Source organism: Sinocyclocheilus grahami, unplaced genomic scaffold (genome assembly GCF_001515645.1).
Source record: "Sinocyclocheilus grahami isolate Dianchi unplaced genomic scaffold, SAMN03320097.WGS_v1.1 scaffold31.1, whole genome shotgun sequence".
In the NCBI taxonomy this organism is placed as follows: Eukaryota; Metazoa; Chordata; class Actinopteri; order Cypriniformes; family Cyprinidae; genus Sinocyclocheilus; species Sinocyclocheilus grahami.
The window spans coordinates 3,749,027-3,776,239 of NW_015505210.1; the positions used below are offsets into that span (position 1 = coordinate 3,749,027).

General features: G+C 36.2%; 3 protein-coding genes and 1 pseudogene across 3 annotated transcripts in view; 2 read left to right on the forward strand and 2 right to left on the reverse strand.

The window, feature by feature from the left end:
* The window catches only part of LOC107575077 (engulfment and cell motility protein 3-like), a 22,579-nt gene extending 19,010 nt beyond the window's left edge, over positions 1-3,569 (reverse strand). The window contains exon 1 of the mRNA XM_016261493.1: positions 3,412-3,569. The gene's annotated coding sequence lies outside the window, so the exon portion shown is untranslated. The remainder of the gene's footprint in view (positions 1-3,411) is intronic.
* A 2,242-nt stretch (positions 3,570-5,811) lies between these two features.
* On the reverse strand, positions 5,812-11,376 carry LOC107576162 (transcription factor E2F4-like). Its single transcript, XM_016262409.1, has 8 exons — positions 10,882-11,376; positions 9,759-9,868; positions 8,612-8,773; positions 8,394-8,437; positions 8,209-8,273; positions 7,822-8,113; positions 6,128-6,280; positions 5,812-5,921 (listed from the first exon to the last, which is right to left on the reverse strand). Exons 1-8 carry the CDS (start codon positions 11,035-11,037, stop codon positions 5,812-5,814), a joined length of 1,092 nt encoding a protein of 363 aa, XP_016117895.1. The 5' UTR covers positions 11,038-11,376.
* Positions 11,377-12,170: 794 nt separating this feature from the next.
* LOC107575139 (cytochrome P450 2F2-like) lies at positions 12,171-20,726 on the forward strand (annotated as a pseudogene).
* A 1,300-nt stretch (positions 20,727-22,026) lies between these two features.
* setd6 (SET domain containing 6, protein lysine methyltransferase) lies at positions 22,027-27,037 on the forward strand. The gene is made up of 9 exons (XM_016261564.1): positions 22,027-22,225; positions 22,369-22,452; positions 23,404-23,548; positions 23,625-23,766; positions 23,854-24,048; positions 25,725-25,839; positions 25,915-26,095; positions 26,176-26,315; positions 26,486-27,037. The coding sequence occupies exons 1-9, from the start codon at positions 22,199-22,201 to the stop codon at positions 26,792-26,794; spliced, it is 1,338 nt and encodes a 445-aa protein (XP_016117050.1). The 5' UTR covers positions 22,027-22,198; the 3' UTR covers positions 26,795-27,037.
* Positions 27,038-27,213: the final 176 nt, after the last annotated feature.

Here is a 27,213-nt window from a genome sequence, read left to right on the forward strand (position 1 = left end):
TGACATAGTGATAACACTCGTTGCTAGGTTGGCCATATGCACCGTTCATACGGGACATGTCCCGGCCAGGATTTTAATATTGCCTAAAATATCCAGGTTTTGGCTGTTTGCACTGTGCAGGTCGATCATTGTGTGACATTCATGAGAGCTATAGAGAGCAGAGCAGATGGCTCCTTATGCTTTCGAATAGCTCTTGCACCTACTTTGGTGTCTTTTTTTTTTTATCGGTGCGCAACGACGCTTCAAGTCAAACGAACGAACAAACACGTGCGCATATTTGCATCGTTTTAAACTTTCCCTGTAGATCTCACCATCTCACGCGCAGCCACACGATTGGTCGATTATATACAATACCTGCATGTTATTGGACAAACATGTCCCGTATGACTGGTGCATTTGGCCACCTTACTCGTTGCCTTCTCTAGTGCAGATCAACCAGGTCTCATCCCATTCGTCGGTCATCATCACAAATCCCGGAAAATATGCGTTGTAGTCCAAAAGAGTTGTTCGTTGAAAAGTGATTTCTGTCAAATAAATTATATCCTTTTGAATTACAGGATTTGGTGTTCGTCCATTAAGCCGCATTAAGAGTTTTCTTTTTAATTGATTTCTATAGTAAGAAAATGCTTGCAATTCAGCGTGTTGCCTTTATATTCTAGGCTCACCTGCTTGTATGTACTTTATGGACTGAAAACATAGGGAGGGACGATTTTTTAAATCTAAAAATTACAAATACAGGACCTTCACACTGTAAGCTAACCATTTTATATGAAAGACTGTTTCTGCCACAGAATGAAAAACAAAAAGTAACTGACTTTTTTTCCCTCACAATTGAGTTCTTCTCTCACAATTAGTTATTGTAATTCACAGTTTTTATCTCGCAATTCTGACTTTTCTCTCTGAATTCTCTCAAGTTTACATCTCAATTTTTTTTAGTTTCAAACAGAATAAAAAGGTAATTGCAACTTTTTCCTACAATTCTGATTTTTTTTCTTGCAACTGCGACTCCATTTTTTTTCTCAGAATTGCGGAGAAAAAGAGTTGCAATTACCCTTCTAATTTTTTTATTCCATGGTGAAAACTAGCTTCCATAATTTTGTGAGACAATTAAAAAAGCACACTCAAAATAGACAAAATAGGAATGGTTCATCCAACACAAAGTATGTTCCTTCACTTTTTCTGAGGATCGACACTCTTAATAGATTTCGCCATGTAGCACCAAACTGTATCAATAATGTTTTTAATAAAGGTGTGTATTCTGTAGCCTAATGTTAACAGATAAATTAGATCTTGCTATTAAGAACTTTTGGGAGAATATAGGACAGAAGTCAAACATTTATGGCAAATTTATATCTTGTTCAATTATTTGACCAAACTGACAAATTACATGAAAAATGACATGAAAAATAACTGACTAAATGTAAAGGACACTTCATTATATAAAAAAAAAAACATAACATACTTAAAGCGCATATACTGTATTAGAACTGCATCGCATATACTCATTTAATTAAATCGTAGCGCTTGTGAATTCACATTTATGCTTAATAATGATTTTTAAATGGGTTTAATATATCATGCAGCCTTGGGAAATGGTCTAATAATGTGCTTTATGGATTCTCGTCCGTGAAATGCGCCACTTCCAGTATTTTGCCGGATAGTCGACACAGCAAAATTAAGACGAGGATTTAAAAAAAAAAAACGAATAGTTGAATAAAATCAACGAATCGCGACAGCCCTAAATATTATATTATAATATTATATATGCAGTATTATACAAAAAACTATGTATTGTATTTATAAATGAGGACATTCATAAATGTCGTGTAATGGAGGTTTTCATAGCTTTGATAAGTGAAAGTGAAAGTGAAAAGTGAGGTGACATGTGGCCAAGTATGGTGACCCATATTTGGAATTAGTGCTCTGCCTTTATCCCATCCAAAGTGCACACACACAGCAGTGAACACACACACACCGTGAACACACACCCGGAGCAGTGGGTGTGATTCGCTTAATATTGTCTACACACATATTTAACATTTCTGCACTCACACAAACACAAAATGCAAGACTGAAAATTGAGTAGCCTAAATAAAAGTAAACTATGAATATATTACCCTAGAAAGTGCTGCCCTACCACAATTTCTGATTGCCCCCCCAGTCCAGCGAGCCTAGTACCGGGCCTGATTGGGCCTTATGATTTTCATTGTATGGACAAACGACACTGAGATATTTCCCAAAATATCAGAAAGAAGTGAGTGATTTCAGTCATCTCTACCTATTTTTGCATGCAATACGTATCAGATAGTCAGTGAACAGACTGTGGGCGGCCCATAAGCATGCCATCTGCGTCTGAAACTACGTCTATATGCACATGCACACAGCTGCTTTATTAAGGAGCCTCTGCCGAATTGTTAAACAGACTCAAGTACTTCCATATGTGTCCTCGGAAGACTTCCCATTGGAAGAGGGAAAGCTGTTTTTTGAACTTGGACAATAAAATACACTAAATGGGCCCGAAACCAAATTTCAGCTAAAACTTCAGTCATACCTCTGTGATTTATACAGATTATTCACAGAAAGTTAACTAATCTAAACCACATGGTTAAAGACCTCCACATATCAATGAGCTTTTTCAAGCTGATTCAATTACTCGTAAGACAGCCTTCCGTCTAAGGCTTTGGGTAAGAGCTCATGACACAGACTGAATTTCTGTTTCCCAGACTCCATTCCCAGCATGCCTCAGCACGCTCAGTTGAAGTTGTGACAGCACAGCCCTCCTGCCACAGCATTTTTTTTAGAAATAGCTACAACAAGAAAGAAACTGTCAAAACGAGTTACACCGACTACTTTAGAGTCCACTGACAGTATTCCCAACTGATCCTTGGCCTTTGAGTCTGATCTCCAGTGGGAGTGAATGAAAGAAATCAGGCTGCCTGGAATTCCATCCGTGCCACCCTCTGACAGACCAGCAACCTCCAAAGCAGACATCACACTTTTTCTGCAAAGTTTCACTGGATTTCTCAATCAAATCCTCCTTTGGCAAATCCAAAAATGCTAGGAAGATTATTAGTTACATGTCTGAAGATTTCATGCTCGTGGTTATGCATTTTATCCACTAATAATTGACGTCAGGTACAAAAGATTTAAAGGGAAATATTTGTATTCAATTAAAAACTATGAGCATTTAGATTGAAACGATATGGAACGCTGTTTTACATCCTTCAAGTAAGTTACCAACAGAATCAAACTCGCGTTTGAAGCTTCGTTGTTCTGTTCATAACAACAGTTCAATGAGTTTCCAATGCAAAATGATTAGGTAAATGTAAACATGTACACGTTTAAATCTGTTTGGACTTGTTTAACTTTCGAGAGAAGTAGCAGCCAAAGTGTTTCGAACAAAAGTCTTACCTGTGGGAAAGCAGGAAAAAACCACACTCTGCGAGGTCGCGGAGCGGATAAACATTTGCGCTTTGCTCGCGCGAGACGGCGACAGTGATTAGATTCTTTTCGAACGATCGGCTGTTACATTTCGTCCGAAGTTTTCGGAGAGTTCTAATTGATCACATTCACAGTTCCGGGTTGAATAATGTCCCTCCCGCCCCCTGGAGGAGGGAGCGGAGACCCGACTCTCCAAAAGTTTATGGGAATTTTAGTTTTTTTTTGAGGGACCCAGAGGGGCGACCCGAAACCTTACAGTAAACTAACGCTGCCCGAGACTAAACTAAACGCAACATTTATAATAAACGCAGCTGTTTACAGACGCAAGTCAGACTGTACTGTAGATGTCGGTTCCATAAATACTGATATGGGAAATATCTGAATCTGCTATTTTACGTATTTTATTATTGCTTCATTATTATTCATAAACAACCTAGATCTGAAGAATTTCTACTTGAAATGGAGTACATAAAATTACTAATGATAAGCATTCAATAAGAAGAGAATATTTAATAATCAATTTTTGGTGTTGTTTCCTGTATCTTAATGCAAGTTTTTTTTCTGTTTAATTTTTATTTACTAATTTAGTTGTTTTATTGTTTGTAAGCTATGCAACTTTTTTTTGCATCAGTGTATTTTCATGGATTAATATCCTTTAGTTTACACAACAGCATCTAATAAATGATGTAAAATAGTTTGTTGACCATTTAATTGTTGCAAAAAATACATTTCATTATTGTACGATTATATAAGACAGTTGATTGATGCAGTTTTATTTTTTTAATCACCAATACAAACTATTAAAATAGTATCTTCAATAGTAAATTAAAATAGCACCTTAAAGGGCCATGAACCCCCAGACTACTTTTTCTGAGATTTTAGCAGAGGTGTTTGTGTTGCACATCATAGAAGACAATGTTAGCATCCGATAATTTTAACTGTTGGAGAAAACTGGTTAATTTTCATCTTCAGGGTTTAAAATCTTCATTGTGTTGACGTCACAAATGGCCCATAGTACATCAATGACGCGTCAGTCTCTATTAAATTATTCATGAGACTTCACTTAATTATTCACATGTAAAACAAAACACTTATGTTTTTGATATTTAAATCTACAATGAAATATAACAGCAGATTTGTTGATGTATATAAATAATTATCCTGACACAAACAAACAACGCTGCTATAATTACCAAATGCAATTTATGTTGGTGTGACTGTTTACTGAAAGATAAAATAACTTGCTTTGATAACTGAAAACTTTTTGACTTCCTTATATAATAGCTAAACAATGTTACCAACCCAAGTTTTTAACCACTACACTACAACAGACCTATTCAAGTGAAACTAGAACAGAAATGCCTGTATCTGCAGGATATGACTCACCTTGAAGCAGTATGACAGACTCCTAAGGAATTAGGTGAAGAGAAAAAAAACAAGGAAGCATAGCAGGAGCAAATGCCTTAAAATCAAACAAAGATCAATTCAAGAGAATCACAAATACAAAAACACTATTTCATGGGGATGACAATTCCAGTAAAGAACAACAATTCCGGTATTTTACAATGACAGTGAAAATCTGAAAACCAGATTTGAATTCTTGAATTCCCTGGATACTGTAAAACTGTCTCGGCCAGCCCAATCAACGCATAGGGCTGGAAGTTACCTGCATGATACTGTTTTAAAGTGCAATGTGGAGATAAACTAGACAGAAGAAACTGCAGACTATTTATCTAATGAAAACCAGAGCAGTTGGAGTTCTATCAAGTACAAAAATAAATGGTAAATGCTTATGTGTACAAGCATAAAAATATAATTTAGCAGATAGGAACATTAAGAAAACAAGAAATGATTTTAATGGGGCCAACCATTAGTACCGACAGTCAGGAGCCCACATAATGACACTCTGTTTGGACAGCGCTTAATACACACCACATTGATACTCTATTTCTTGTCATATTGAGACTTCTCTTTAATTCCCCCCCCAAACCCACATCCTTCTTTAGACAGTTTGTCTCATATACAGACATAATGAAGATGTCACTTATTTCAAAAGAATATATACACATATACAAACGGGATAAGGACAGATATATTATATTATTGTAAAGAACTGTTCTGAGTGAGATTTTTTTAATGATTTTTTAAAATAGAATTTCTTGGTAAAAATGTTTTCTCAGGTAACCTAAAATGTGCATCATTTAGTTACATCAAGAGTCAAATTAAATATAAAAAGTTAAAAGTTACACATTTTTGTGTGTATGCACTGAACAGGTTTGGTATAAAGAATGCTTTTGGTCAGGTGGCCGAAATGTCCACCCAATATTGAAAAGTTTTGCTCAGCAAGAAAAAAAGAGGGAACATTGCATATCAGCAATAGATGATAAACATCAACAAGGAGCAGCACATGTCTAGCATGTTATACAGGTCCTCACCTTTAGGGTCAAACATTTCTGAAAGTTCTTTGGGGAGATCCAGCACTGAGAAAACGAAGAGAAAACCGAGTCAGAATTGCTTAAGCAAGCCAATTTGCTTCAACTGATTCAGAACTTTAAAGCATTTTAATTAATCACTTTTATGGTACTGTCCCAAGCCAGACTCAACACTCAACATTTCAGACCAGAATCTTCTTTCAATAAAGATTAATGACAGAATCATGCTCATTTTCAAAAGCACAGGCACTTACGATCTGAAGGGTCTGTTTTGATTGGTTCAAAAAGGGTTGAGGAATCAGGAAGTGAAGAGCTGCTGTCCAGTGATGCAGAAGACTGCAGCTGCTGCGTGTCTGTTGAAGATGTCAGATTGGCTGTTGTATCTGAAGTGGAGGTGCTTGAAATGTCTAATAACAGCAATATAGCATGAGAAATTATATATTTCATTATATGTAATTCAATAGTTATATAACAACAACAATAAATGTTATGTAATTGATAAACAAAAATACATAATTTACAATACTGGTTAAAAGTTTAGAATGATTTTTTTTTTTTAATGCTTTTGAAAGAAGTCTCTTATGTTCACCAAGGCTGCATTTATTTTATTACAATACAGTAAAACTGTAATATTGTAAAATATTACAATATTGTCATTTGTAATTTGAATATATTTTAAAATGTAATTTATTCCTGTGATGGTAGAACTGAATTTTCAGCAGTCATTAGGCCCTTTCACACCGCGGGAACCTTTTCAAAGTACCAGAATTAATTGTGGAACTACCCACTTTTCGGCGTGTTCGCACCGTTGGAACTGGGTGCGATTTTAGTACCGGACTGCCTTTTTCGAGAACCAAATTAGCTCCTACTCCGGAGCAGGGTCTAACCAGCACAACTGGTACTAATCGTGACGCAAGTAGACATTGATTGACCAAATGTGTACGGAAACACCCTCCCCCACCATGATTTAAAACACCGTGTAAACATACTGTAAACATTGTGTCAACTTATTTCGCAAGTATGGAGAACAGCGATAGATGGACGGACGCTGAAGTGCAGGCACTTGTAGCAAATGTAGCACTGCCAGTTGTCGTTGGAGATTCTTAGTCCTCCTTTCCATTCTTTCAATCGCTTTACGTATAAGTCGACTTTCCATGTCAATTATTGTGAAACCCAGGAGACACAACAAAAACACCGCTCCGATCACAGCGTCCTCCATCCTCCTGCTAATGTTGTTCTTCTTTGTTTCTGTTGTTGAACGCCACGCACAATTGACGTAGCTGTCGACCGGCTTACGTCACTTCTTAGTACACACTGTCGGTGCGAATGCAACCCTTTAAATGGTACTGGGAAATAGTTCGCGTAAAATCGTCCCAGTACTTTAGTACTGTACATTTAGTTCTGGAACTAAAGCGGTGCGAAAGGCCCTATAATAACGACAGGCCTTAGTGTCACTTGACCCTTCAGAAATCATTCTAATATGCTGATAATTAATAATGGTGCTTATCATCAATGTTGGAAAAAGGGTTTTTTTTTCAGGACGTTCTGATCAATAAAAAGTTCATAAGAATAGTTGGAAAAAGTTTTTTTTCTGAAGCATCATGTGACACTGAAGATTGGAGTAATGACTGATAAAAATTCAGCTTTGCATCACAGAAATACATCACATTTTTACATTTTAAAACAATTATTTTTATCTGTAACATTTCACAATATTACTGCATTTACAGTATTTTTAATTAAATAAATGAAGCCTTGGTGAACATAAGAGAAAAAATCTTATTTCAAACATTTGAATATATAATTGGTAATATTATATATAATGATAACACTATATAATCCCTAATTACATAACCAACTTTGCCAATGTGTAAATCATAATACAATAAGACAACAAACAAAGCATTTTCAGACACAATAATTTATTAAAATATGGGCAGTATCCAACCTGTAGCTGCCCCAGCAGCAGAGGCAGTGGTTGTGTTGGGAGGGACGGCGGCAGCGGGACTCTGGCAGGTGGAGGTGGAGGATTGCGTACTGTTGGCTGCCGGTTTGGTGGGTGCAGCAGCAGCAGAGGTAGTTGAAGCTGGGGTGGACAGGCTCTGAAGCATGTCGTCAGGCGGGGGCACGGGCAGCACCACAGGAGAAGAACTAGAGGGGTCCTTATTCACCAGCAGGACCTCGATGGGGCCTGCAGAGCTCTTCAGGTGAATCTGGTACTTCTTTTGTCCATTGACATGCTAAAACAATTACAATAATAATAAACAAGTGTATTTATATAGAAATATATAACCTCTCCACATTACTTTTTAATGGAAATACAAGCAGGACTTACAGATTCAGGCAGTGGAACCTCCAGCTGTGTTCCTGAAGGAGCTCTTATTGCTAGAAGAGTGTCACCTAGTGGCAGAGAAACATGTATAGAGTTAACGTAGTAGACATTTGCAGCTTTCTGACTGGCAATAATTGTTATTGCAGCAACACTGGTGTTGTGTTGGGAGTCTGATGGGAAAAACCAACCTTTGAAGCAATTGCAGAGGTCTTGATGCGTTACATACGCCAGAGTGTGTCAAGTTAAGGACATAGAGAAACATTAACTTTCAAATACAAACTTCACTTTGAGGATCAATTTAAAGTGTCACATGAGCATGTAGAGCTAAAACAATCCAGACTTTAAGTACCGTACAGTGGTTACAACACTCAAAAGATAAAACCTAAAGGTGTAGCTAGAAGGATATGGGCTATTTAGCGAGTCGTCTGTCACGTTTTTGATGCTCTGCTGAACCCAAACTCTCTGCTGGTCCAGTTCATGTTCCCTCCTGTCAAGATCCTCCAATTCCAACTTGAGATCAATTAGCTTGTCTGCAATTTCACGTGTGTTGCAACCCGGACCAACACCCCTACAAAGAACAAAAACAGAGACAGACATTTAGATCAAGTGAATTAGTTGACATTCAAACAGATACCTCTCAAAAATATAAACAGCTACAGCTTAGTAAAGATATTAATTTTAAACAGATGTCTCAGAAGAGCAGTTAAATGCATTTTCATGTTTTGGTTGGGTTATTTCTTAAAATAAACCTTGCTCGTTGTCACTCACTGTATATTACTTCAAATTGTAATACATAAATACAATAATATTTTACAGTACAGTACAGTAAGATTTTAAAGAAAGTGCTCAATAAGGCTGCATTTATTTGATCAAAAATACAGTAAAACAGCAATATTAAAGTTTTTTTTTTTTTTTTATTGTTTTCCATTCAAATATATTTTAAAATGTGATTTATTCCTGTGATGCAAAGCTGAATTTTAAGCACCATTTCTCCAGTCTTCAGTGTCACGTGTTCCTTCAGAAATCATTATAATATGCTGATCTGCTGCATTTCTTATAATCATCGAAGTTGAAAACAGTTGTGCTGCTTAATATTTTTGAAGAAACTGATACCTTGTTTCAGGATTCTTCGATGAATAGAAAGTTCAAAAGAACAGCATTTATTGGAAACAGAAATCTTTTGTAGAATTTTGGTCAGTTTAATATGCCTTTGCTGAATAAAAGCACTCATTTCTTATAAAAAAATTAAGAATATATATATATTTTTTACTGACACTTGAGTGAACGTGTACATACAATACTATATTTCATATTTACACAATATACTTTGTTGCCGTACCCATGCAATAATAATAATAATAATTAACATTATAATTACATAATGCTAGTTAGTTTCACAAAGAAAAGATGTCTGAGATTCTTTAAACCCAGAAGCCCATTAAAACTTTAATTTGTGATGTGAAACTTTAATAATGCAGTGACCAAAAATTATAGGAATAAGGAGTATGTTTCAACATTAAAGTCATCAGAAAGCATCTGCACGTCTGTCTTACTTCCACTGGATGCTGTTTTTGGATTTCTTCTCGATGAGTCCAATGCCTTCCAAAACATTGGTGATGTCATAGATACGCCGTTTTTGCCTTACAGCCAAAGTATCTGCAGCCTAAATCACATTCAAACAAACAGAGCAAACCAGATTATTGTTTCACCTCTTTACCCGTAAATAGACTAACTACACAACACACACACAAAGTGTTTTGCACAGTGCAAATGTTTCACATATGAAGCCATTAAAAGAGCAGCTCACTGAAAAATACTCACTTTTTATGACTTATTAAAATATTAGGCACAATGTGAGAGACAGACAGCGTTGGTCACCATTCACTCTCACTCACTTTTTTTTTCCAAGCAATGAAAGTGAATGGTGACTGAGGCTGTCATTCAGCCGAACATCTTTTGTGCTCCCACTGAAAATATCAATTTATATGGACTTGAAACAAAATGAGGGTGAGTAAAGTCAGAATTTAAAAAAAATTTCCGTGAAAGGTCCTTCCAAAACTGACTTAAAAAAAAAAAAAAAAAAGTCCAGAAAAGTTGACAAGCAAGCAACTTGATGCAATCAAACTTAGATCGCTCAAAATCACCAAATGATACTTTTAACATACTTTAGACGTGTAATATTACGCTTAAACCCCAAGAAATGCAAAGAAACGCCTCCCCTGGTCGCGCAGGCCTAAACTATCCCAAACTCCAGGGCACGTGCTTGTTTTGAAGGCTTTTGTTTGAGTTTTCAGCCCGGATGGGATCTGCTTCGCAACCGCGGGAAAAACCCTCCGGGACACAACAACAAACACCCGAGCTGATTTACTTTGCCGATAGGAGTGACATAAAATGTGCAACCTGTTAGCTGGCTCGCCTGGTGTAGTTGAGGAACTCGTTTATTTGAGGCGAGCTGTCGGGGAGTCGAGAGAGGGACTGTGTGTGCACGTGACCCCCTCTTCCCTTACCAGAGCAACTTTTCCGTGCTGTTATAAGACCTAAAGTGCATCTGTTTGCATGCAAACATTAAAAACGATGCATATTCAGCTGGCGCTGCGCGTCTCGTGCGATACTGAAAACATATAGCTGATGATGGTGGTGGTAGTGATGATGAGGATGAGCTCGTGTCGTACTCACAGCTTTGAGATCCAGCACTCCGTCCTTCGCTTCCTGCAGCAGAGTCACAAATTTAGTCGTGAGCAGTCCGAGACTTTTCTCGTGGCGGCTGGGGGTCTGCGGTTGCAGCGACTCTCCCATTGCTCCCAGTTCGTTTCTTCCGGTCTCTAAATCCATCAAGTTGCTTTTAAAGTTTGATTAAATTCCCACAGTTCTCTTTCCGGTTGGTTTATGTTTGAATATGTAACGCTTTCTGCTGTTATATCGCTGACAGCACCGCTTCTGCCGCCCAAACGCTCGCTTCCCGTCAACTGCCGGTGATTCCTGAAGCATGGACGGGGAAGTTCAGCTCGAAATGAGAGAGTTTAGACCCCCGTTCAGGGACCGGTCCGGTTCAGGACACAGGTTACCCGAACCCAGATGGCCTAACAGAACAGACGCTCTCTCAAACACCAGGACTGAGCTGCTTGAATGACTGAAGCCGTTGAAGCGCGGTGCATCATGGGATGATCTGATAAAAAAAAAGGAAGGCGCCTGCATTCTGTCAAACGGCCTGTAGGGGGCACCTTGAACTAAGGCGTCCATGTGGGGGCCACAGATACCGTTTTTTTCTCTGTCATATGATAAATTGAAAAAAATTTGTAGCTTTTGATGTGTTTGAATTCATTAACCATTTAAAGCAGTAAGGCACCCCTGGATTTGCTTTCTTTCAATTAAGTGTTTTATCTTTAGGCATTGGTTCATTATTTTAGACTTTTTTTTTCTTTGACTGGCAGATAGATATATAATATAATAATAATAATAATAATTAAGGCCTATTAATAAAAATATATATTGACAGACAGACAGATAGATAGATAGTAGCCTATATACTGACATATATATATATATATATATATATATATATATAATAAAGGCCTATTAATAAAAATATATACTGACAGACAGACAGACATATAAATAGATAGATAGGTAGATAGATAGATAGTAGCCTATATATATTGACAGATATATATATAATATAATAATAATAATAATTAAGGCCTATTAATAAAAATATATATTGACAGACAAACAGATATACAGACAGACAGATAGATAGATAGTAGCCTATATATTGACAGATAGATATATAATATAATAATAATAATAATAATAAAGGCCTATTAATAAAAATATATACTGACAGATAGATAGATAGATAGATAATATCGATAATCGGTCAATATAAATATATTCATTTTGAGCCTGCAGGCAAGGTGCACCGTGGGAATGTTCAGTGTTTGAAGTGGGAGGGCTCGTGTGTTGCTATCTGAGTTTTACGTGAAAGGAGAGCAGTTAACCGCTGGACATCAGTCAGCATGCTGGGCTTTCTGATACTGCTGTGGATATGCATCTTCCTCCTGTTCCTCTTCATCCAAATCCCGAGGCCTAAGAACTTTCCTCCTGGACCTCGTCCTCTGCCATTATTTGGGAATCTGCTGGAGCTAAACATCAACAATCCTTTGAAAGACTTTGAGAGGGTACAGTATTACATTCTTTAAACACTTCATTGATCACTAATTTGAATCTTGAAGAAATACATTAAGAATATCCATGCAACATTCCAAAAATGTAAAATATATGGTAGCGTATTGAACTGCAAGCAGTCTAATGTCTCAATGCTAAACCTTTCAGCTCGCAAATCGCTATGGGAAAGTTTACAGCCTGTATCTGGGATCAAAACCTTGGGTGGTTCTTAATGGTTTTGAGGTTTTGAAGGAAGCTCTTGTTACTAAGGCTATGGACTTTGCAGGACGCCCACAGGAACTCATGGTCAACCATATTACAAAAGGAAGTGGTAAATCTACTTGCAAATGAACCTTCACTCTTATACCTTTGTACAGACTATGGTTAATCAATATCCTTTTGAGGTTGTTCACATTGTGTCTCTTCTATAGTCCAAAGAGCAATTTTCTACTTTATCCAATATTACACTAAGTATCATTGAGGCCAATAAATGATATTTACATATTACTGCAGGTGTAATTTTGTCTGACTATGGCTCCAGTTGGAAAGAACACAGACGCTTTGCTCTGATGACCCTGAGGAACTTTGGGCTGGGGAAGCAGTCAATGGAGGAGAGAATTCTAGGAGAAGTTTCTCATGTTATTGCCAAATTGGAAAAAAGAGTTGGTAATAATGTGATTATTTTTGTTACATACCTGTATCTTAAAGGAACAGTTCACACAATGTCAATTTTGACTTGACATTCAGATCAATGTACACTGTGTCTGTGCAGGAAGCCCCTTTGACCCTCAGACTATGTTCCACAATGCTGCATCAAATATCATCTGCATTGTTCTGTTTGGATCCCGCTATGATTATGACGATGAATTCCTCAAGCTTTTCATTCACCTCTATACAGAGAATGCAAAGATTGCCAATGGACCATGGGCCATGGTATAATCATCTTTTAAATTATTATATTCATAGCTAGTAAAATTATTTACTTGTTATTGTTCAAATAAAAGTTTCAGGATTATGTTATATGGCATATAAAGACATTTAAAATTAACAGCATTTTCACTAGTGATATTTTGGACCTTTTATAAAGAAATTTTGTCTGTTTTATTGCAGATTTACGATACATTTCCTGTGCTGAGCAGTCTGCCTCTGCCCTTTAAAAAGGCCTTCACAAATGCCAGCAAGGCCAGAGAAATGTCTGCACAACTGGTCAACGAGCACAAAAAGACAAGAGTCCCAGGAGAGCCAAGAGACTTCATTGACTGTTATTTGGATGAGCTTGATAAGGTGCATGTGCGCATCTGTGATGGTATTTTTTAGGAATGCACATTTTCACAATGTTGTTACCATATCTGTTATCCCCAATATTAGAGAATTTTTATTTATTTATTTTCCTATGAATTAATTAGTAGAAAAGTCAATTTCTGCTCTGCCTCTCCTATGGGGACAAAGAGTGGGTTATCCTACTCACATTCCTGGGGGGGTCATAAAACCAGTGATATCATGATTAGTTGTCATGGTGACCAAGGGGGCCTGGTGTTCAGCAGAAATCCTGGCATCCAGTTTAACTGTGACGATTTGTTAATCTAATGAATAATTGATTTGTTAAATCAAATAAAAATTAGTGTGTCAGATTGGTCGAGACGCTACAGAGTGCATTTTGTGAAATTATATATGCACATGTGTCTCGTACAGGTCCTCGTGTGTGTCTCGGTGAGGGTCTTGCACGTATGGAGCTCTTCCTGATCATGGTGACTCTGCTGCGCCGCTTCCAGTTTGTGTGGCCCAATGATGCCGGGGATCCAGATTACACCCCAGTATATGGGGTCACCCTCACCCCCAAACCATACAGAATGCACATCAGACGCAGAGAGACAGTCAGTTTATAATGATTATGACAGATTTATGTTGCAATGATGTTTTGATGTATTTTAATAACTATGTGACTGGTTATAAAAATGCCATAAAAATAATTGAAAAGACAGTTCTTGAATAAAGACCTGTTACAAAATAGTATTCTTCCTCTTCTTGTCTGAATGTGTGGCAGTGAAATGAAAAATTTTAAAAAATAAATGAAAAGCTATAACTAATATAGATATAGAAAAGGCTTCAAATTTTATCACCACTTGCACTAATGTTTAAAAGTTTGGGGAGAATTTCTAAAATGTCTTTGCAAGAAGTCTCTTATGCTTTTATGCATTTATAGATGAAAAATACAGTAAGAGTTGTAATATTGTGAAATATTTCTACAGTTTAACAGCAAAATAACAGTTTAAAATTTCACTACATTTTGAAATGTAATTTATTCCTGTAATGGCTAAGTTGAATTTTCAGTCTTCAGTGTCACATGATCCTTAAGAAATCATTCTAATATACTGATTTGCTGCCCAAGAAACATTTCTTATTATTAATGTTGATGTTTTGTGATTAATGATTTGTGGAAACCATGATACATTTTTTTTTTAGGATTCTTTGATTAATAGAAAGTTCAAAAGAACGGCATATATTTGTCTTCACTGTCACTTTTGATCAATTTAATGCATCCTTGCTCCATATTGGTATACATTTACTGTCCCCAAACTTTTCAACAGCACTGTACCTTCATTAAACATGAGCATTCCACTAGATAGCACCAACTTCAAAACACTGAAGAAAAAAAACACTAAAACAAAAAGTATAAAGTGAAAATAATCATTTTGTAAAATTCTAAACTACATAACCTTTTTCAATCAGCAGTTATAAAAAAAAGCTTATTTGCCCTTGTAATTGGGCCTTTTGCTCATAGACCTGATCAACTGGATATATGGCTTTATCTCCTGTATACTCAAGGGATATATAGAGTTCAAACCAGTTTGATCCAAGTGAATACAGAAACACAAAATGTTGAGCAGTGTTTGTTTGCCTGGGTTCCTTTTATCTTTCCTGGAACACGGACATAATTTTTGTTCAGATGGACTAAGAGACTGAGTGCTTTGAGTTCATACGCTTTTTTTGCTTGAGGGACAACAGCTGGACGTCTAGTCAGCATGTTGGCTCTTTGATTCTTGTGTGGACATGCATCTTCTTCGTCTTCCTCCTCATCCGGATCCAGAGGCCAAAGAATTTTCCTCCCGGACCTCCTCCTCTCCCTTTATTTGGGAATCTGCTTCATGTGAATATGGCCAATCCTTTGAAGGATTTTGAAAGAGTATGGCTTTCTTTTGATCATCTGAAGCTTAAACATTACAATTTTTCTTGTTTGTAAGGTTTTTTTTTACAATATTTTAAGTTTGCAGAACAATATGGGAACATTTTCAGCCTGTATACTGGTTCAAGGCCAGCTGTTTTTCTAAATAGTTTTGAGGTTATTAAGGAGGCTTTGGTTACGAAGGCTCAAGACTTTTCAGGACGGCCTCTAGACTTCATGATCAATCATCTCTCAGAGAATAAAGGTAACTCATACTACAAGCTGTCCTATCAGCTAAGTAATCAAATCAGTCTAGTGAGTGAAATATTGCTTTTATATAACAGTTCCATAAATAAGTTGTGTTTGAGTTAGGCCTACTTACATTTAGACACAATATTGCCAATTATATTGGCTTTGTATGAATTAGCTCCACAAGAAGTCAAAGCAGTTGTGCATCAACTGTGTCATTCCTGAATGAATTTTGAACGAATAGGTTGAGTAAAAAACTCACTGCACTGACTTGTCTCTGCTTACTGGCGTAAAGTAGAAAGTATACTTCTAGTTCGGGCAACAACACATGCGCAAGTGATTTGAGCACTCAAACCCAAAAGGTGTGTCTGAAATCGCATATTGAATAGGTACTACGTTTGAATTTGAACTTACTTTGCGACAGTCAAAAATAGTTAGCTCGAATTAAAGTCGAACGTATATGCTGTTACTGTCACGTGACCAGTGCTGGCTAGATTACTTACACAAATTGCAATCCATTACTGACATAACATTATGTCAAGGTTTACGTCAAATGTGTTACTTAATCATTAACTATTATCATTACCTTAAAATCTCAGGGGGTTCTTCAAGCAAATATATTTGGTGAAAGAGGTTGCTGACAAAAAAGTTTGTGAATCCCTGCATTACATGTAAATAAGAAATAATGTGAATTTGTGCATTTTAATGTGTTTGGAAGACAAAAAGCCTTCCAAAGACACAGTTATACATGGTTAAATAATCTACTGAATGATAATTCAAATAAAAATGAATGTGTTCATCAGTAGTTGATGCAATGTTGAAATGTTGAGAAAACCCTTTTAAAATTATTTCTGCAAATCCAGTGGTCAAATGCTGTATGGCCTCTCAATTTTCTGTGTAATTACAGCCACCTGACAAGGGATTGTTCTTTGAGACTTTCTGAATGGAGGCTATATGAGTGGAAGGCTATTTTAAAAAGGAAATTTAAAGGATGAAAAAGAAGAATTAGGGAGAATCAATAAATTATGAATAATCTGTATCTACTGTGTGAGTAATATGTAATCATGTAATCAGTAAAAAAGTAATTATAGTTGATTACAAGTATTTTAGAATGTAATATAATCTAATTATTAATAATCTAATTACGTTTTGTTTACTGTTTTTTGAATACTATGAATGCGGACATACTACTCACCTCACATAGGCTGCATCTGAAATTGCATATCTCTTGAGTAGGTAAGCTTTACTTTGTGACCACAAAAAGAGTATGTTTTATATAGTATGAATGTTGTGTTGCATCATTGCCTTTCATAAATCCTCTCCTGTGGCCTTATAGGATGGTAAAGTGTCCATCATATGCACAGTTCAGGATCATGCCAGTAGTAGTATGTCTTCCAGGCACTTTTTGCCTACTCTTTTATGAGTACTGTGAATTCGGATATCCTTCTTTTGGCACATACTGTTTTTCGCCTACTAGTAGCGAAATATGCAATTTTGGATGCAGCCCTACTGTTTTTAGCATACTACAGAGTAGGGAAGTATTCGATTTCGGGTGCAGCGACTGGTCCACTAGGTATTGCACATGGTCCTGGGGTACTCCCAACTCTGCACAAAATCAGAGTTCCCTAATCAAACACACCTGATTCAACTCATCAGCTCATTAGTAGAGACCTAAAGTTGTTGTTTCACATCTAAAATGTGTACTGTTTGGGGAACTGCAGGGTTGGAAACCACTGAGCTAGATGATGCAATAACGAAAATGAAGTTGACTGGGCCTTAACGATGTAACACACATTTAATGAGTCACTAAAAATCCCCACCTATAGACAGGCAATCTGGATTGTGCAATCACAAACAAGCAGAGTAATAAAACAGTAAAAAGCCATTGCGTTTTTGGATTATCAATGTTCTTGGAATGCTGCTGCTCAACCAATCAAATCTGAGGACTATTAACTAATTAACTATTGTAGTATTTAACAGTATGGCTTATATCAGGAACATGTTATAAGTGAAATGCTGGTGATTATAAGCTTTTGGAACATGTAACAAAACAGAATCCCCACAACTAACATCTTAACTTAACTAATGGCATTGTATTGGCCGATTATGGCCCCTGTTGGAAGGATCATCGACGCTTTGCTCTGATGACCCTGAGGAACTTTGGCCTGGGGAAGCAGTCCATGGAAGAGAGAATTCTGGAAGAAATCTCACATTTAGTTTCTGACTTGGACAGAAATGCTGGTATTTATATGTAAAAACAATTTTTGTTGGTTGAGATCTCAACTGACAAGGAAGGTCATAATGTTTTTAACCGATACTGTACATTTGGAGGAACTGTAAATCCTCAGAATATGTTCCACAATGTTGCATCAAACGTTATCGGCTTGGTTCTGTTTAGATCCCAACAACACATTCCTTCAGAAGTACATCAAGATCATTACAGAGATTTCAAAGATCATCAATGGACCATGGAATATGGTGAGATTTAGGATCAAAACACCATATGAAACCGTTTGACAATTGCCATTTTCTCTCTTTCTTTCCTTTTTCTTAATAGCCAGTGATTAAAGTGTGATTTTCTACATGCTATAGCTAATCAGAGAAATACAGTAAGCTATTAGGGGAGGGACATTCTCATTCTAGAAAGCATCTGATTGGACAAAAATCTGTGTAGTGCAGTATGAGTCATCAATATATTTGATCTATTTTCCTGTAAAATTTTAACCTCTATATCTGCTAAAAGTGTATTTTTGATTTAGAGGTATCTCAAAGTCAATAATAACCATGGGTGATTTAATAGAAAACCGTATTAAATTAAATTTAAAATAAATGATTTTAATTATATTTCACTGAATGTGACTATACATTCAAATTTGTGAAAAATTAGCATTTTAGTGTAACTGTATACGAAAACGTCAAACATGCATTTTTTTTTCAACAGATATATGACACACTTCATTTACTGAGAATCTTGCCCCTGCTGTTTAAAAAAGCATTTGATCATGCAAAGAAGTTAAAAAATATTGTGTCTCAGGAGAGCCGAGAGACCTCATCGATTGCTATCTGGATGAGCTTGATAAGGTGCGTGCTTCTTCCAAAACACAGTGGGGTCCAAATGTCTAAAACCACATTGGAACTCCGAGGTTCAAAATCTGATTCAAGCCTAAAAATACATTTCATGCAAATTTTTATGCTGATAATATAATTTATAATGAAACAAATTGTGTTGCATTAGAAAATTAGAAGCATTTGCATTGGTTTTCGAATACTTTTTTATTCTTGAACAGCTTCACCACAGTTTGAATCTCAAATGAATGATATCTTACATTCCCCAGAGAAAAAATGATGGTTCCACCTTTTCTGAAGACCAGCTCATCATCGACATTTTGGGTTTGCACTTTGCAGGGACTGATACCACATCCAACACTCTCCTCACTGCTTTTCTCTACCTCATGGCCCACCCAGAGATTCAAGGTTTGTTTAAAGAGCACACATTGATTCTGGTTTAATTTAATCCAGGTTAAAGTTAAATTAGAGGCAGTAGAGCAGGAGGAGACCGACTACTCATAGAAAAACAAATGCAAGAAATCATAATGTTCAATAAGGCAACTGTAGAAATTGAACTACCTCCAGACCTGAAAAGAGCCAAATGACTGGCACTTGATTAGCGAAGCTAGAACAGGCATTGCAAATACAGTTTTTAAGTGTGATTTGAACTAAAGAAGCTAAATGTACTGTATATTGTTGTTCTTATTGCTAATTTGATGTCTATTATTTTTTTAACTGAATGTTGTAAACTTTTATTTGCAAAGCTAACTCCTCTAAACTTAAACAGACAAACATGGCCTTGTTTTCTCACCAGCAAAATGTCAAAAAGAGATTGATGAGGTTCTGGAGGGTAAAGATCACGCATCGTATGAAGACAGACACAATATGCCGTACACACTGGCTGTGATTCATGAGGTTCAGCGTGTTGCTAACACTACCGCTAAGTGTGTTTCACTGCACCACCAAAGACACCACGCTGATGGGCTACAGCATCCCGAAGGTGAGGAAACCTCCATATAAACCAGAGTTTTTAATACTTCAGAACAAATTTGAACTGTTTCTCCTTGATCAAGGAACTGTAATCATTACCAACCTCACTATCATACTAAAAGAAGAAGGCCAGTGGAAGTTTCCTCATGAATTTAACCCAGACAACTTCCTGAATGAGCAGGGCCAGTTTGAGAAGCCTGAGGCCTTCATACCCTTCTCTACAGGTAACCATTCAAAAATGTATGACATATTTGATCTTGTCAGACCTGTTCTGTGAGCATCATCATACTGTATGTGTTTTACAGGTCCTCGTGTGTGTCTCGGTGAGGGTCTTGCACGTATGGAGCTCTTCCTGGTCATCGCCACTCTGTTGCCCCATTTCCAGTTTGTGTGGCCCAATGATGCCGGGGATCCAGATTACACCCCAGTATATGGGGTCACCCTCACCCCCAAACCATACAGAATGCACATCAGACGCAGAGAGACAGTTAAACAGTAAATCATAATGCCAAATACTTTTCCTCCCTACTCTATACAGAATATAATTTGATAAACAGATTAACTTGGACCAGCTAATAATAATTGTATAGCATTATCAAATCTTTGTGATCGTGCTGCACATGAAGTTGCAGGTAACTGAGTGCAACAGTTGGGTTCTGGAAGTAAAAATTCAATTCATTTTCTTTTAATACAGACCTACCTTGAGTTTCAAGGTGGTTGAAGTGATGATATATGATACAATCTGCCTTGTTTTCAATATCTGAATTTCTGGTGAACTACATTACCCATAATCCCAAAGTGAGCTCTGTCAATCAATAGTTTATTTTATTATAGAAATATGTGTATTTATATGCATTTTGCTTCAGAAGAAAGTTTGTTGATGACGAGAGAACATAATAAAGGTCTAACCAGCAAGTTGATAAATGTGGCCTTCTTGTCTGTTTTTGAGACATTCCTAGCAAATATACCAGTTCTGTGAAATAAACCTAAAAGTAATAACAGTATAAATAATATAGAAAAATATGAATAAGTTATTTTTGCATAAATCTTCCATTTGGACTGCAAAGTTGAGTTGTTCACTTTGAGATGTATATCTGAATAGTTAAATTCTAAATGAATGCACTAAGGCAAACATCTTAAATTAAAATGCTTTAGCTAACTAAATGAGAATGATCAGAATAATTAGCGAAATGTCTGCTTGTAAACAATGTCAATGCTGAGTGTCCCTTACCCAGGGGCGGACTAGAGGAAGACCGTGTGACCTGTAGCCTAACCTACCCCATCACACATGAAAAAGAGCAAAATTCAAAATCACTCAATGTAAATGTCAGCTTTTCTTTTTACATAAAAAATGAAGTGTTAAATAGACGAAGTGCATTGTTATTGTTTATGTGAAGATTGAATGCAGGATATACATATAATACACACTCTAACAGTCAAAGTCAATAAAACTATGATGTAATGTCAGACAGGAAGTATAGGAATGCCACATACTGTATGGGAATAGCATGTAGAATCAATATTTAAGTGTTTATACAATATATTTGCTTTTAAAAACCTAATTGAATACTAATGAAAAATCACTGGAAAATTACAGAAAGCACTCATCTTTCCCAACCTCTCCTCTGTGCTGTTGGAGAAGCACAAGTGGAAGTGTCCTCATGAGTTTAACCCAGCCAACTTCATGAATGAGCAGGCCTGGCCGAGAAGCCTGAGGCCTTTATGCCATTCTCTGTCGGTAAGATAACATTGTCTCTGTTTATACACTTTATTTTATTGTCATAGTGAATTTATGTCTGTGTTTACATACCAAAAATAAATAAAAAATTAAGACACGTGAGTAATGTCAAATAATAAATATCTTAATAAATACATTTTCAGGTCCTCACACCTGACTTGTTGAGGATCTGTAAATTGGACATATATATAATGGCAATGGTAAACAGTAAAAAGTGTTAAAAATTTAACTTTTTCATTTTGTTTTACTTTCTTGCTGAATGTATATATATATATGTATATATTTACAATAAATGTATAATTAAATAAATGACAGGAAGAATCAAGCATCAATTTAAAGCCTAAATCTTTTAATGGGAAATGATATTATGTTATATAGAGAATTTATATTGATTCTTTATTAATTATTTACATTTTATTTACTTTTTTAATTCTGTAATAGTAGTACTAGTAGTAGGGGGCGCCAATGCACATCAGGATTGTGTTTCTTTCTTTCTGCAGACATAGTGGAAGAAGAAGAAGCCGCCGAAGCTGCCCACATGGAGGCACATAGAATATAATCATTAGTGTATTCTTGTGTGGTTGTCATTACAAATCAATATATAGTTTAATATCTCACTAACGAGCTTGCGTTTTAAAAAAATGGCGACAGATGCAAAAAGGCCAAAGGTAAAAAAAAAACATTTCCTCAAACTATCAATAGTGACAGTTATTATAATTCATAGTTTAGATTCAAGTATTGCCTTTAGCTTGAAACAGCGTTATTGTGCTTATCATGATGAGCCTTAAGCATACCATCATGTGTGTTTCAGACAGATGATGAGAACTGGGTGCTGGACCCCTTGAAAAACTTCTTGCAGTGGTGTGCTAGTGTGAAGCTGACTCTCAGCGATAAGGTAAGCCACACTTTTTCCTTCTACTCAACTTTCTGTTAACATGCTTGGATACAGCACTCTGTGAACAGCCAGCTTCTTTGGCAATGAATGTTTGTGGCTTACCCTCCTTGTGAAGGGTGTCAAAGATTGTCTTCTAGACACCTGTCAGATCAGCAGTCTTCCCCATGAGTGTGTAGCCTAGTGAACCAAACTGAGAGACCATTTTGAAGGCTCAGGAAACCTTTGCAGGTGTTTTGAGTTGATTAGCTGATTGGCATGTCACCATATTCTAATTTGTTGAGAGAGTGAATTGGTGAATTTTTGTTAAATGTGAGCCAAAATCATCACAATTAAAAGAACCAAAGACTTAAACTACTTCAGTCGGTGTGCATTGAATTTATTTAATACACAAGTTTCACAATTTGAGTTGAATTACTGAAATAAATGAACTTTTCCACGACATTCTAATTTATTGAGATGCACCTGTATGTATGTATGTGTATTATAATTTTATAATTGCATGTAATTTTATGTATGTATGCATATTATATATATAATTTTATATAAATTGATAAAAGCTTAATAAAAATAATATATAATCCATTTGATTTTAGTATCGTTTATATAGTATTTTCGTATATTAATATTTCCAATGAGCTTTTATTCCTGTATTTTCAGTTTTAGTAAAACTATTTTTGGTATCTTAAACTAACATTTTCAGTTTAAGTTTAAAAAATAGTAAAAATAGTTTTTTGTTCTTTTGTCATTTTTCACGTTTTTAAAAAATATATAATTGTAGTACTTATATTTAGTTGTAAAGGCAACATTTCTAATTTTGTTTACTTTTTCACGATTACGTTTTTCATCTGTATTTATATTTTATTTCAAAATGCATGATTAGACAAGCTCTTGACATGACGATCAAACCCTACACTTGGATTTACCCACCACAGTGTACATTCATTTCTTTAGGTGTACTTAAGTAAAGAGGGTACGGTAGCAGAATATGGCATGCTTGCCAAAGAGGACATTGAAGAGGGTCACGTCTTGTTCTCCATACCCAGAGAGGTTCTTCTGCATCAGGCCACCACTAAAGTTAAAAAAGTCCTTGAGGAAGGTATAAGAACATTCAGGTTTATTGAAATTCCACCTTCTATAGCACGCTTGTAACCATATAACCATATGTTGTCTAGGGAAGAAGTCTTTGGAGAGCGCATCAGGCTGGGTTCCTCTTCTTCTGGGTCTCCTATATGAGTACACATGTCCACAATCACACTGGAAACCATATTTGTCTCTCTGGCCAGACTTTAGGACACTGGATCAACCCATGTTCTGGTAGGTTGTGCTGTGAATATTTGCTGACTTTAAGATACTCTTCAAGAGTCCTTCAGTTCTTCATGGTCACAGAGTGTTTTTTTGAAGGTCAGAGGAGGAGCGCGAGAAACTCCTGAAAGGCACAGGAATTCCAGAGGCTGTCGAAACGGATCTGAAAAAACTCCAGGATGAGTACAATAACATAGTCCTTCCTTTCATGAAGTCCCATCCTGACCTGTGGGACCCTGAGAAGCACACGTTGGAGCTCTACAAGAGCCTGGTAGCATTTGTAATGGCCTATAGGTGAGATATCTAAGCTATTGGATTTGATTCAATTACATTTCTGATAATGTGAGGATTCTATTTAGGGATGCTCAATATATCGATACCACATTAGTTATTGGCTGATATTTAAATTTAATGGTATAATATAAATATTTTATAATATTTATATACAGTATTATAAATAATAATACAAATAATAAATAACAATAATTATATATATACAGTGGGGCAAATAAGTATTTAGTCAGCCACCAATTGTGCAAGTTCTCCCACTTAAAAAGATGAGAGAGGCCTGTAATTTTCATCATAGGTATACCTCAACTATGAGAGACAAAATGAGAAAAAAAAATCCAGAAAATCACTGAAAACCTCCTTCCATCAGCAAGGGCATTGAAGATGAAATGTGGCTGGGTCTTTCAGCATGACAATGATCCCAAACACACCGCCCGGGCAACGAAGGAGTGGCTTCGTAAGAAGCATTTCAAGGTCCTGGAGTGGCCTAGCCAGTCTCCAGATCTCAACCCCATAGAACATCTTTGGAGGGAGTTGAAAATCCGTGTTGCCCGCGACAGCCCCAAAACATTACTGCTCTAGAGGGGATCTGCATGGAGGAATGGGCCAAAATACCAGCAACAGTGTGTGACAACCTTGTGAAGACTTACAGAAAACGTTTGACCTCTGTCATTGCCACCAAAGGGTATATAACAAAGTATTGAGATTAAATTTTGTTATTGACCAAATACTTATTTTCCACCATAATTTGCAAATAAATTCTTTAAAAATCCTACAATGTGATTTTCTGGATTTTTTTTTCTCATTTTGTCTCTCATAGTTGAGGTATACCTATGATGAAAATTACAGGCCTCTCTCATCTTTTTAAGTGGGAGAACTTGCACAATTGGTGGCTGACTAAATACTTTTTTGCCCCACTGTATATATTTATATTTATATATGGATATGTATGTGTGTGTGTAACAGAAGCTTAATAATAATAATTCTTATTATAATAATTAGTATTATTTATATACTATTATGGTATAAATACCAAATTGGTTATTGGACGATATTTGAAATTACAAATTGAATATTTAATTGTGCATGCTAATTTCCCCTAATTTTATATTTAAATTACATCTGCCATCATCTAATGATCATTACAATTTAATAACACAAACATAACACTAATAATGAAATAACTTTTATTTTTAATCTTTAGCTCTGAATGAATATTTATTTTTCATACTGGACATTATAATGCTGTGACGCCTAATTTCACTTTTAAAACCATTTATTTTATTTTTTATTTTTTAAATATTTAGACAAAATAGTAGAATTTTAATATTGGCCATTTATAGTGGTCGATGCTGATATCTTAAAGAGCAAGGTGGCCGATATAAAGCAGATATATATATATTATCACATTATTTAATTTTAAAGTTAGTAAAAAAAAAAACATGTATAACAATTGCTGAAATGAAATTTGTATTTATTTAAAATAATATTTACTAAATTAAAAATAAATTATTTGCTGATATTTAAAAAAAAGTCAAATATTGGCTGAAATATCGACCTTGCCGATATTTTGGTCGACCACTAGCCATTTGTTGGTTATTGGTAATAACATGAAAATAATGATCTGCTTATCATATCAGTCAGAATGTAACATTTCCCAATGATTCTCAATATTTCCTTAGTTTTCAAGAGCCCGATGAAGATGAAGAAAAAGAACCTAACCCTCCAATGATGGTGCCCATGGCTGACATGCTGAATCACATTTCCAAGCACAATGCCAATCTGGAATATACACCCGTATGTGGAGCAGATGTATCGCATTTTATTGTTTATTATGCTAGATGCTTAAAAATCTCACTCGATTGTGTACAGGAGTGTTTGAAGATGGTGTCTGTACGACCCATTGAAAAGGGCGAGGAAGTCTTTAACACCTACGGACAGATGGCAAACTGGCAGCTCCTGCACATGTATGGCTTTGCAGAGTCGTTTCCCACCAATAGCAATGATACTGCAGATATCCAGATGTCCAGTGTGTACAAAGCAGCAGTGCAAGGTGCGACTTTGTAGCAGTCTATAAAAAGTCAGTTACTTGACTCAAGAAATATGTTTCAAATAAAGTTGTTGCGATTACAGCGGCACAAAGTGACGCAGATCAAAAGCTCTTAGTGGACAAATGGAACATGTGTGAGATGGAGATTGTTGGAGAGGAAGGGGTCTTCGTCTTCGGCCAATCAGGCTGCCTTACTTACAGTGAGCTCTACACTACACTGAAGGTAAACATTTTATCCACATGACAAAAAGTCAATAAATTTGTTCCACCATTACCTGTTTCAGGCAAGTAATATAAATTTCATTTTAGCTTTATTTTTATTATTTATAAACTATTTATTAATAGTTTTAATAGTGAAAACAACACTGATAATAATTTTTTGTTTCTGAGTAGGTCCTGAGCATGACGGTGCAAGATTTCGAGGTGTTCCGTGAAAACGAAGGCTGGGAGGAAGATGAAGAGGATGAGGATGATCAAATGGAGCAGGCCCTGAGTTTCGATGGACTGTTGGGGTTGTCAGCAGAGTGGAAAAGGCTCCTGCACGCAGCTGCAGCTCTGACGCTGGACTCTTATTCTGAGGATGTAGAGACGGACAGGAGGCGGCTGGAGGAACTCAGCAGCAGAGAGAGGAGAGCTCTGCATGTGCGTTACGGTCAGAAGAGCATCCTACAGCGCTTACAACAGCTCACCAAAAAGTCTTAATGTACGGGTTTCACAAACATTCTTAAATGTCATGTGCTGACTGCATTCTGTAGTTGTCAAGAGAGAAAAGTCCTCAGCCGATATAGTGTAATTGAATTTGCAAACTGTATATAGTTTAAGTTTTTCCAATTTTGAATGCTGTACATTTTCCTTTAAAAAAAAAAAAATCACTTGGAATATTATGGTTCAGATTGTTTTAATTGTGTGCTGTTGTGGAAAGTAAAGGTGGTTTATTTAGCGCAACTTTGGTGGGTTTAAGTCCATTCACATTTAATTTAGCAGACACTTTTACGAAATGAAATTAAATGAAGGCATGTTTGAGCACGAGTTTCAAAATCATTCTGATGGTACACCGTTTTAGAAGGCTTGCTTTCCCACATCTGTTTTGCAAGGATGTAAGTTTGGTGAGTGGGTATGAA

Bases quoted from the DNA above. Each gene is read 5' to 3' on its own strand.
- setd6 (XM_016261564.1), top strand. From the start codon at position 22,199: ATGGCGACAGATGCAAAAAGGCCAAAG. The intron at 23,767-23,853 runs GTAGGTTGTGCT...GTTTTTTTGAAG, and splicing joins CTGGATCAACCCATGTTCTG to GTCAGAGGAGGAGCGCGAGA. The intron at 24,049-25,724 runs GTGAGATATCTA...ATATTTCCTTAG, and splicing joins GCATTTGTAATGGCCTATAG to TTTTCAAGAGCCCGATGAAG.
- LOC107576162 (XM_016262409.1), bottom strand. From the start codon at position 11,037: ATGGATTTAGAGACCGGAAGAAACGAACTGGGAGCAATGGGAGAGTCG. The intron at 8,774-9,758 runs GTAAGACAGACG...TGTTCTTTGTAG, and splicing joins AAAAACAGCATCCAGTGGAA to GGGTGTTGGTCCGGGTTGCA. The intron at 8,274-8,393 runs GTTGGTTTTTCC...CTCTGCCACTAG, and splicing joins CCTCTGCAATTGCTTCAAAG to GTGACACTCTTCTAGCAATA.